The sequence below is a fragment of the Acomys russatus genome, chromosome 8, assembly GCF_903995435.1.
Source record: "Acomys russatus chromosome 8, mAcoRus1.1, whole genome shotgun sequence".
Classification (NCBI taxonomy): Eukaryota; Metazoa; Chordata; class Mammalia; order Rodentia; family Muridae; genus Acomys; species Acomys russatus.
The window spans coordinates 38,906,124-38,918,240 of record NC_067144.1 but is presented as its reverse complement, the minus strand read 5'-3'; the positions used below and the strand labels follow the sequence as shown (position 1 = coordinate 38,918,240).

Below are 12,117 nucleotides of genomic sequence, written 5' to 3'. Positions count from 1 at the left end.
TCAATGGGAAAAAGCACCCTTGTAAATAAGAGTGTAAAATGCTTCTTTACTCTCAACAATGTAAACTATAATTAGACTTAATGTCCATTAAATCTTAGCAGACTTGCTTTTTTTTTTTTTTTTGTAACTTCACTTAAATAAACCTCAACCTGTCCTGGATCCTGGAAACAGACTTACTAACTACATATTCTTCCCCCTCCAGAAAAATCCAGCATATAAATAAGTAAAAGGATAGTCTGTGAAAGTGATGAACGGAAACATAGCTTAGTGATTCCAAAGAGAGGATGAGGTACAGATAAAAATGAACAGAACAAAAGTAAAGTCAGCTGTCAGGATCCCTGGAGATGTGGACATGGACCATCAGTCCTTAGAGGTCAGGGTTACCTCAATACAAAAAGTGCTGTATGTATTGGGCATCTCTGAAAACACTGGCTCGAATCCCTTAAGTTAATACAGCCACAGCTAAAGCACTAAACTTGCCATTTCAAAAAAGGATAGTCTGGCTCCAGGACTGACACCCTTCTGAACCTTTACAATATTCCTGTCACTAGAAAATTTAAGCTAATTAAATATTCCTATATTATCATCACATGTACTCCATCTGTATGTGGGCTGTTCACATACACCCACTTTCTTTAAAAAGCATACCATTAAATAGTACTTACTATGGAATAGGCACGGGCAAGTATATACAGGTCTCTTTCATCTTACCTTCCTTTGTTCAGTCCTCATTAACTGTCTTCCTGTACAAGTGTCAATCAGAATATTTTGCTTCTGCATAATTTACTAAAGTTCTACAGAATCAGAGGCACTGTGCATGCTGACAATAGCTTACAATCTTTCAGTTTTACTGAAATCCATATTGAAGCTTTCATCCTTCAAAAAAATTAAAAAGGATTAATTGAATACAAAAGAAGTCTATTTTACAGCACTTACTATGTTAAAGACCAACATACTATAAAACACTCATATATTATACAAACAGCTATAAAAACAAAATCATTCAGAACATAATCCCCACCCCATTAAAAAAAAAAAAAACAAATCAACAAATCAAAGTTTTTATTTGCATGGCCAATTACTATTTGTATTCTACAACTTTGTTTTAATATCCCTTTAACAGGTTCTAAGCTCTTGTTGCACAGGGAATAAAAGCTGCAAGGCTGCAAACTTCCTTCAACAGCCACGCCCACAACACCTAAACATGAAACAGATGTAACGAATGACAACATCACAAAGGGAATCCTAAGTTCCACCATTCAACAATTCATGACAGTGTCTTCAGGGTTCAGTTGAAGAGGGGGTAAACTTCTTTTAAAAAGAGTCAGTCTGTTTTCCCCTGGTTTTTATAATGTCGGTGGTTTTAATCCGTATTTCTTTGCTACTTCTGTCTGGGCATGGGCAGCATCGCAAAGTGAATACAGGTGAGCCATCTCCATTTCTGACTTGGCCAGGTTGATAGCTTTGTTGAACATGTCAATGGCTTTCTCCATGTTTCCTCTAAAAGAGCAAAATTTCAAAGATTCTTTAACAAGGAGTTCTCAATAACCAATAGTGTAACTGTAATGCATGAAACCTTCAAGTATAATTGTGATAAAATGTTCCTTTCATAATAAACAAGACTGCCCAGCACAGCACACTGAAAGCACCAGTGAATCCTAACTATTCCCACCCCCACCCCCCCAGACAGAGTTTCTCTGTGTAGCCTTGATTGTCCTGGACTTGCTTTGTAGACCAGGCTGGCCTCGAACTCACAGCGATCCTCTTGTCTCTGCCTCCCAAGAGTATGCCACCACACCTGGCTCCAACTATTCTTAAAAGTACTATATCTGCATTATCTTGCATCCTTGCTGAAATACAGGGAGAATAGGGCAACTAAGTTGGTTATTTAAGATCATTAATTCTTCCTGTTTGCTAAGTCTGCATGTTTCTGGTGAAATGTGAGGCTCCTGGCAACAGAGAACACGAGTAGCCCCCAAATGCTTGCCCCTTAAAAGATAGAGTAAGCCACACCCTTACTGTCTCATTTCTTATCCAATGCCCAAACCTGTGACCCTCTCCAGTTACAGGTCAACTTCAGCTTCTTGATCATGCCAGAGCTGATGCCAAAGAGCCTCAGAATACTGCCTCTGCTTAACTCTGATCAAACCCCTGCCTTCTAGGGCTCACTTCAAATGCAGTACTTGAATACTCTCCCACCTTCTCTTCCCAGAAGAATTAAACACTTTATTCCTAATATTACTCAGAGTTCTAGTATCCCTGTAAACACAGGCAGACGAATGTCTGCATTATCTTACTACCTCCAACAACTAAGTACAAATTTTAAATGCTATCTGCTTTTGAATAAATGGATGAACGTAAAATTTATCTCTTCTATTTAAGCGTGGCTAGGTTTTATAGTTACTAAGGAACAACTGTTCAAGGTAGTCTTAGCTATGTATGTGTGCATGTGCCTAATACTTAACTACATGTGTGTAATCCTGCTACCAAGATCAAAGTCAATACTAGATAACTGTCGGTGCCCCTAAAGGTGACCATATTTAACTTCCTACAGTATATGGCTAGCACAATTAACTATTTAAAGAGTTCATATGGAGCTGTTTTGTCTATAACTAGAAGATCTTCAAAATATTAGCATAACCAGGAATGTCAATCACTTAATTTTAAGGTAGGATTTAGAATGAACTTCGTGTGTTTGTGTGGGGAGGGGGGCGTGGTGGTGGGAGGTGGGTTAATGACAAGATTTCTAGCCCAACCTTGCCTTAAATTCCCTATGTAGCTTAGGAGAACCCTGAACATCTCGGATCCTCCTGCATCAGCCTCCAGAGGTTGTTCATGCCTGTCCCATGCCTAGCTGTAGTGCTAGGCATTGAGCTCAGAGCCTCAGGCATGCTAGGTACGGGACAACACAGGTGAAAAAGGAAACCATACACAAGAGATAAAGACCTAGCCTTACTATTTAAGGCACAAGCCTGACAGCTTTTATAAGTGAAACTTTTAATTTGGAAAAATAATAAAATGAGGTAAGTCCAAATTCCCTAATTTTTTAGGGACGCCTACATCAAAAGTACAGCAAACTTTTACATTTTTTAATGGCAGGGCTGGTGAAATGGCTCAGAGGTTAAGAGCACTGGCTGCTCCTCCAAAAGTCCTGAGTTCAATTCCCAGCAACCACATGGTGGCTCACAACCATCTGTAATGAGATCTGGTGCCCTCTTCTGGCATGCAGGCAGAACACTGTATACATAATATATAAATCTTTTAAAAAATATTTTTAAAATGGCTATCGATTGACAATGAAATGTATTTAATGAGAATAAAACACAATAATCTATGATGCTTCACTTCATTTCTAAGAAGCAACTCTAGAAGATACCTTTGCACTTCAATAGTTCCCATGGTTTCATATGCAAAATCACATTTGTTGTCAATTTCAATAGCTTTGCTGATAAGCTCCAAACCTTTATCCAAATCTTGTTTCCACTGAAGTTGAAGTAAACTAAAAAGAGAAAAGAAAAAAAGAAAAAAAAAAAAAAAAAAAAAAAAAAAAAAAAGGCAGTTAGATGGACACAGTACTGATAGATGTAGGATTGGTTCCTGCCCTCAGCAAATACACAGCAGTTTATAAGTAGAGCAAAGACTAAAGCAGAACTCATGAGCACCACATGAAGTCTTTGGTCTCTATTTGTGATGCTGATGTGCATGGCCCCACCTTTCTACATCATCATCCTGTCTTGCCTCTGTGTTTCTAAGAAACAGAGACATCTGATTTTGTAAGCAAACACCAAGCCCCCGTGTTTCACTCCCTTCTACTCCTGTCCCGGGACCACTGACTGAGGAGTCCAGTCCTGGTTTTCACCCCTTGGCAGCCTGCCCCAGAGAAGAGTTTTGTGGGTTTAGGTCTCTTTTCTACTCTGCTAATGGCACTGGCTGATTTCTACTGTACACTCACTGAGCCTGTAGTCTCAGTTGTGTTTGGTTCCATTTCACAGAAATAAAAAGTATGTTAGAAACATATTGCCAAAAAAATTGTTCTGTAAATTAAGGTTGCTTCTCCTTTTACTCTAACTTGTTTGGTCCTTACAAAAATAAAGTTGTTGCAATATTTTCAACTTACTGAATATATTAAACTGAATAATTTGATACAAATGTCTCAAAAAAATTAAATGTATAAAATACTTGTTTTATAGCCTTTATATTTTTTGTCATCTACATGTATGTATGTTTCTGTGAATTTATGACACATACATTCAAGTGCTGGTAGATGCCAAAAGAGGGTGTCAGACCCCTGGAGCTGGAATTATAGGTGGTTTTGAGTTGTCTAACAACATGGGTTCTGGGAATTCAACTTGGAGCCTCTAGAAAGCCATTCAGCCTTTGACTGTCTGTCTTTGTTTCTTAAACTTTACCCATAGATGCATATCATAACATTATAACAATTATTTTAAGCTTTTTAGTTTTTTGAGAAAGGGTCTCACTAGGTCATGATGGTTTTAAACTCAAGATGTTCCTGCCTCAGCTTCTCCATATTTTAATCTTTATATAGTTTACTTTTCTACAAGTATACATGTATATATATACATACATATGTATATATATTCTATAAATACTTTATATTTATATTACAAATTAATTTTGCAGATAGCCATGACGGTACACTTTTATCATAGCACTTGCTGGGCAGAAGGAAGTTATCTTTGTGTTCAAAGTCAGCCATGACTACATAGTACCATTGTTTCTAAATACACAAACTTGCATTGTTAAGAGTTCTTTACAATGTAGTATAATTAAGATTATTACTATCATATAATTACAGTAACAGAAATACTATGAACTTATAAACTCATTAAATTTGAAAAGTAAAACAACAGATATTTATCTAAATGATACCATTAGGCTGTGTATCAAATTAACACTCTACAACCAATGATTACTTTTCAAATTCTATATTGGCTAGTGTTGCATAATATTCTTGTGGACTGTGTACAGTTTTACACTTGTTCATTCAAATGTTGATTTCTCCATCCTACTCTCTGGATCAATCAGGACATTGCACTGTAATGTTTATTCTATCTCCAGTTTCAAGTTTGTATAAACACATCACCATTTGTTCTCTATGTTGTCAATAAAAACAAACTAGCCAATGCTGAACAATAATAGACAATAGGGTGGGACATCCTGGTCCAGTGAGCGGAGAAGGAAGGAGAGGATGGAGCCACAAGGAGAAGACCAGGAAATACCAGGAGAAATGAACTGAGCTGGGGGATGATTTAGAAGCAAGTATAAAGTGGGAAATCAGAATGGGAGGAAACTATACAGGCACAGAGGTTTAGGATGGAGTAATAATTGTGCAGCACCATGCTCTAGGCTAATTAAATAGATCTTGACTTTCTGTGTGGTTACTTCGGCATAAAGGTGGTTAAGGAGAAGGAGTAACTGCTGATTTCACTAAAATAATAATTCAATATTAAATATTAATAATTCTTCAGCAGGCTGGGTAAGGAGGCTGAAGGAGACATTAGACCCTGTCTCAAACAAGGTAGAAAGTGAGGCCTGACACCCAAATTGTCCTCTCGTCTCCACTGTGGCAAGCATGTGTCCACATTCACAGATATGACATGTTCATATGCACAAAGATAAAAAACAATCTATATACTGTAAGAAGTTGATCAATTAATTCATTGATAAGTCTACTGTACTCTAAATAATTTCTGTAAGGCTAGAAGAAATATATTACTGTGAAAGAAATCCAGTATTTTACTGAAACAAAAGAACCAAAAAATACATACCCTTTATGAACATAAGTTGTAGCATTATCTGGTTCCAAATCAATACATTTATCATACATTTCATCAGCTTTACCAAACTGTTGTTGATCTGTTAATGCCTATGTGAAGAAAAACTAAAGTTATATATTAACCTGAAAATTTAAAGTATACTGCTTAAGTATTAAAATTTATTTATGCAACACCCAATTCCTGCTTGAAATTAGTTTAAACCAGTTTAAAATGATGTCTTAATTATTCAAGTTTTCATTTTTAAAAAATATTTTATTTTATATGAGTGCTCTATATGCATGCACACCTTTATGCCAGAAGAGTGATTAGATCACATTATAGATGGTTGTGAGCCATCATGTGGTTGCTAACTCAGGACCTCTGGAAGAGCAGACAGTGCTCTTAACCACTGAGCCATCTCTCCAGCCCCAATTACTTGAGTTTTTAGGCTGTACCTGCCATGGGCTCCTGACTGTCCTCTTTTCATGGAGGAGCTAAATGGAATCAAGAGTTTGGGAAACTGCAGAATATAGAAGAGCCTACTTTTCTTTCTTTCTTTCCTTTCTTCCCTCCCTCCCTTCCTTTCTTTCTATTTCAATACAGGATTTCTTTTTGTACCCTTGGCTGTCCTGGACTTGTTTTATAGACCAGGCTAGCCTTGAACTTACAGAGATATGCCTGCTTCTGCCTCCTAAGTGCTGGGATTACAGATGTGTGTCACCACACCCATGTGAAGAGCCTGCTTTTAATAAGACTTTCACAAGTCTATACTTGTATTTGTAAATTATCACACTAATATTAAGGGCTGGAGTCATTTCAAAGGGTACATTATAAATATGTTAACTCCTATCAATCACCACTTAACTACTATTGACATGGTTGAAGTAAGACTTAAGCCCAAGCTTTGAGAGTTAAACAATTTATACCATATAGCTTTTACAGAAGCTATGGAAAGCAAGTTTTAAATTTAATAGGTGTATGTGTAGTTACATTAAATCTTCAGTGAAATAATGCTGGTGCTGATGTGAAAGACTTTCTATGAAGCACACCTATTTTAAACATGCTGCAGAAAGGCCAGGCCTTCCCTCTATCAGCTTCACTAAAGGGCAGTGTCTTTGCGTTCTTAGCGCCTCACAGAAATTTGTACCCAAATTCCTGAATTCTATAGCCAAAGTAAGGATGGTTACTGTACAACTACATTACTAATGTCCATTTATCTTAGTTTATCTTTATATAGTTTTACATAGAGCATGCTTTTATACTTTAGTGTGCATGCATAGTAAGCAACATTTCATTTTTATAAAAAATGGAAAGAGTTAAGAGTGAATGTTCCAGGTTATCAGCTGTTGCCCAGTGATGTGTAGGACACTTTGGAAGATAAGTCCCACATGATCAGCCTCTCACAGGCCTCCTTCAATAAACACTCCAAGTCTTTATGAAATGTCACTCAAAAGCATGAAGGAAAGTCAGATAAAACTAGCAATCTTAAGAAAGGATTAGGGGAGGAGCCTAATAAAGATAATGACATTTTAAGGTTTCCTATTTCTATGAAAGATGGGGAAAGCTCTTAGGGTTTTCTTTTGTAATTAAAAAAAAAGTTAGAATCCAGGCATGATGGTAAAGGCTCAGAACATCAGCACTTGGGAGACCCAGTCAGGAAGATCATGGGTTCAAGACCAGTCAGGGTTGAAGTTTAAATCCTGCTTTTTGTAGCTTCAACTCCAAAAAAAAAAAAAAAAAAAAAAAAACCCAAGAACTTTTAAGGAGGCTTAGTGGTGCATGCTTTTAATCCAGCACCCAGGATGCAGAGATGATAGATTTCTATGAGTTCAAAGCCAGCTTAGCCTATCTATATAGTGAGTTCTATGCCAGCCAAACCTACATAGTCTAATAAAATAAAGTGGTAGCTGGAGAGAAGTGCTCAGTGGCAGCTAACAACTATCAGCAAGTCTGGTTTTGGGGGGGGGGGGGGGGGCGACGACGACACTTTATACAATTCTTACTTTGGCAGCACATATATTAAGTTAGGACGTTCTAGGAAAGACTAGTACATTCTCCTGTACAAGGATGACATGCAATTTCATTAAGTAAATAGTTCTGAACACTTTTATTAAGTGAGGTAAGCTAGTCTCAGAAAGAAAATATCACATCTACCTCATATGCACTTCCCAGCTTTGAATTTTTATATGTTTATATGAATTAAGTGTTGATTCGGGTCATGAAAGTAGGGAGGGTTTCTAGAGTGTAAAACCATAAGAGTGTTAAAAGAGGTTCTAAGGGAAAAAGAAGGGTAACAGAATACATGTGACACAGCTTAGACAACCATTTAAAGGGCCCTGGTCAAACAAAAAAGAACCCCATGTTGTAGATATTGTCACCAACATTTAGGAGAAAACTTTCTGAAGGAAATTACTGCTTGCCCTGAGTTTCTCCACCTTCTGAGCTTAGGGTTCCAGGTTCCAGACTGTACGACTCAGGAGCTTCTCCTGAGGTGATTCAAGATCATGCATGCCATGAGCCTTTAAATCAAAGCTGCCTGCTTCCATAGAAACTGTCATCAGGCTAGCACAAACCCACATTGAATTCAGCTTATAAATGCACTTGTTAATTTTTCATTTATTTATTTTTTTAACACTTACCTGAGCGTAAAGTGCATAGCCTTCAGCACACCTTGGAAATTTCTTTATGACCTCTTCAAAACCTTTCATAGCTGCCTGGACTTGTGAAGAATTGTTTGCTGTATATGCCTGGCGATACTATTTAAAAATCAAAACATTCCAGTTAGAGAACAAAAAGTCTTCTGGAATCTTAACATATTATAAAAGCCGCAGAATATTATATAAGCATTTCCAGAAAAGCAGGTATGTGGTGAGCATTTTGGTTTCCTAAAAAACCCAGTTATATTATGTGAATATGTTGTTTTAATCCCAGTTGTGAGATATGGAGCTGCTTTAGACTGTCCATGGCAGCTAATTATGATGTGTCCTGTGCTCTGGCAGGGCCGTGATTTATGCCAGCTGCAAATACTTTAACTGGGAACTCTTGAGAGAGAATAAATGTGAGAGCCCCAAGAGAGCCTGTGGCAGCTGCTGTTGGCCTTCACTATTGCTGGATCACTGGTGTGCTGAGCTACTGGAGATTCTGACGACAAAGACTAGACTCTATGTCTCTAATCACAGCAGGAAGTAGCCTATAGAAAGGTAGGTCTATACCCCCTTTCCCCTCTAATCTTCTTTCTCTCCTACCTGGTGTTGGAAGGGATTGGAGTGGAGAAGGACAGTAGAAAGAAGAAACCAAATAAAATAGATTAAAAAAAAAAAAAAAAAAAAGCAGCTACACAGGTGACTTGCTAATACACTTTGCTGCATCCTGCACTGAAAAAGAATCCAAGGAACAACTGAGCAGTAGGGAACCAAACAACTATGTCAGAGCTGCAGGCCCACTGTGCAGTCTGCAGAGACTCCTAAGGCCCTGTGGTGGTCTGAGTGAGAATGGCCCCACAGGGTCATATATTTGAATGTTCAAGTCACCAGTTTTTTCCGTTTTTGGTTTTTGTGTGTGTGTGTGTGTGTGTGTGAAAAGGATTTGGAGAAGTAGCCTTGCTGGAATTAGTGTGCCACCAGGGGCTGGAGGTTTCAAAAGCCCATGCCAGGTCCAGTGTGTGTCTCTGTCTGTCTGTCTCTATCTGTCTCTGCCTATCTGTCTCTGCCTGTATGTCTCTGCCTGTCTGTCTGTCTGTCTGTCTGCCTGTGTCTGTCTCTCTCTGCCTGTCTCTTTGTCTGTCTATGTCTGTCAGTCTGTCTCTATCTGTCTCTGCCTGTCTGTCTTCTGTCTCTGTCTGTCTCTGTCTGTCTCTGCCTGTATGTCTCTGTCTGTCTGTCTGTCTCTGTCTCTCTCTGCCTGTCTCTCTTTGTCTCTCTGTCTGTCTGTCTCTGTCTGTCTGTTTGTCTGTCTCTGGTCTCTATCCTACTTATGGATCAGATGTAAGGTCTTAACTACCACTCCAGTCTCCAGTACCTTGCTTCCCTGCCTTTTGCCATGCTCTCTGACATGAAGATAATGGACTAACCTTTTGAAACTGTGGCCCCCAATTAAATGCTTACTTTTATAAGCTGCCCTGCTTATGATGCCTCTTCATAGCAATAGAAAGCTAAGACATGTTAACTGAGCACATAGATGGCATAATTTTTATTTATTTACTTTTTGCAGTGCCAGAATTCAAAACAAGGACCTTACACTATCACCAAGATATATCCCACCTACAGACTTTTTAATGTAGTAATTTTATTTTCATCTTAAACCTATAACATTATTTATGACACAATTTTCTTTAGAGGGAAATTTATTTTAGGACTGGCTAGAAGGAAAACAAAAGCATTTAAGTCACGCCATAAATATAAATTTTCTCTGATTGTTTTTTGAATCCTTCATACTAGTTCACGGTAGAGAAGCAATTCTATGCATTCAGGAGTTGGGTGTGCAATGCGTACCTGCACCACTAACCCACATGAGAGGCTGGGGCAGGAGGGCTGTGAGTCCAAGGCCAGCTACATACTCATTGGCATGCTTTTAAAATATCTTTCCTCCTTGAAATCACCATTTTGGGAAAAAATGGCTGATTCTATAGACACTAAGATACTCATTTTGCTGGATAGCATAAAGTACAAATGTGACATCACAAGTGAAAATGAAACCTACCAGTGCAAAACACTTCTGAGCTTGTGCCAGAGCAAACTTGGGTCTTAATCTAATGCATGCATCAAAATCTGCCACTGCTTCTTCAACTAGATCCAGCAGAATTTTCAGCTGGGAAAAGAATAAGTAATTAAATACGATCAAAAGAACAGGCTCAACATTTACGTTGTATGTTTGTTTTCTGCTATCACAGTTAGTACTCAGCACTTATTAATTATTCAACATAAAATTACTTTGCAGGAAAAAATAAAAAGCCACAATTCTAAAACCTTAAAACTGGTGTCTGATTTTAAAATAATCTTTTTCGTAGTCACTGCAATTTGGATAAAAAAATAAGAAAAAAAAAATTAAGTGCCTCTGTACTTAATTTCAAAGCAGGTTAAGACTTTACATAATTGTCATTCAATTAATTTCAAAATACTAAAAGATGGATACGGCAAAAAAATTTTTAATTGTTATTTCAATACTTTATAACAGAAACACAGAACAAAATTCTTCCCTACGAAGAACTTCAAGCCAGGTACATCTATAATCCCAGTACTCAGGCTGTTGAGGCAGGTAGACTGAGCTGAGATGAGCTTGCACATCAAGTGAGACTTAGGTCTAAAATAAATAAACAAGTATACATATTTTCAGTTGTTATAGAACCTATTTCTACTTTGTACTATACTATAAGAAGCCATGCTAAGCAAACCAGACAAGACCAGGTGTATTCTAGGTGTTTGGTTCCTTACATATGTGTTGGGTAGCTCACAATTGCCTATAACTCCAGATCCAGGGGATGTGATAGATACCTCTGGCCTCCCTGAGAGGCTGCAATCATGGGCATAAATCCCCGCAGACACATAAAAGTAATTACAAAGAGTCATGACAGTGTTTACTAAATGGGATTAGTGTTTACTCAATGAAAGCCTACAAACTAGGATACCCAAAAAACTAGCTGATCTGCCAAGCCCATGTTTTTTTACCTTCCTTTTCTTCCACAATATCAAAATTAATATAAATAAAATTCAAGATGTAAGTAAATAAAGGCCAATCCAATCTGTAAAACATTCCAGAATTCACATGATGTTAAGAAAACTTCAAGAAAAGCAGTCATCAACCTCAGCTCTAAGTAAGATCAGATCTACCTGTCCTCGGTGGTGATACACGTCTGAGTTCTGAGGATCGATCTCAGCAGCCATGTTGAAGTCTTGCGTAGACAGCATGGGCTGCTGCTGCTGCATGCACATGGTGCCTCTTTTGATGAGGGCGTTTGCTCGAAGCTAACACCCAAAATGAGAAAAGGGTCCTGGTTAATTTTAAAATACAATTTAGTTTAAGAGAAAAAAAAAATCTGTAATGGTTACTATAAAGTTCACCCTTTTAAAGACTATATGCAAGTTTGTTAGTCTATTAACTAAATAGAAGGTTGATCATTACAAATTTCAGAGCAGTTTTATTGGATCTAAAGAACACACACATAAGTATAACACCTCTAACCCAGATGCCCAGAAACTACTTAACTCCAGTCTATTTCTACACATTTGTACATTATGAATGTTTTATATACAATATACTCTTTTTTCTGATTTTCATCAAATGTGATATGTATGAATCTTCCTTCTTATGACAGTACTTCAGTGTAGGTAGTGAACATATGGGT

The 12,117-nt window shown here is 37.7% G+C and overlaps 1 protein-coding gene across 1 annotated transcript in view; it reads right to left on the bottom strand.

The window, feature by feature from the left end:
• Nucleotides 1-441: 441 nt before the first annotated feature.
• The window catches only part of Tomm70 (translocase of outer mitochondrial membrane 70), a 36,043-nt gene continuing 24,367 nt past the window's right edge, over nucleotides 442-12,117 (bottom strand). The window contains exons 7-12 of the mRNA XM_051150072.1: nucleotides 11,603-11,737; nucleotides 10,476-10,583; nucleotides 8,417-8,533; nucleotides 5,790-5,887; nucleotides 3,377-3,499; nucleotides 442-1,500 (exon numbers count right to left, since the gene is read on the bottom strand). Coding sequence (XP_051006029.1) covers nucleotides 1,347-1,500; nucleotides 3,377-3,499; nucleotides 5,790-5,887; nucleotides 8,417-8,533; nucleotides 10,476-10,583; nucleotides 11,603-11,737 — 735 coding nt within the window. The 3' untranslated portion in view covers nucleotides 442-1,346. The remainder of the gene's footprint in view (nucleotides 1,501-3,376; nucleotides 3,500-5,789; nucleotides 5,888-8,416; nucleotides 8,534-10,475; nucleotides 10,584-11,602; nucleotides 11,738-12,117) is intronic.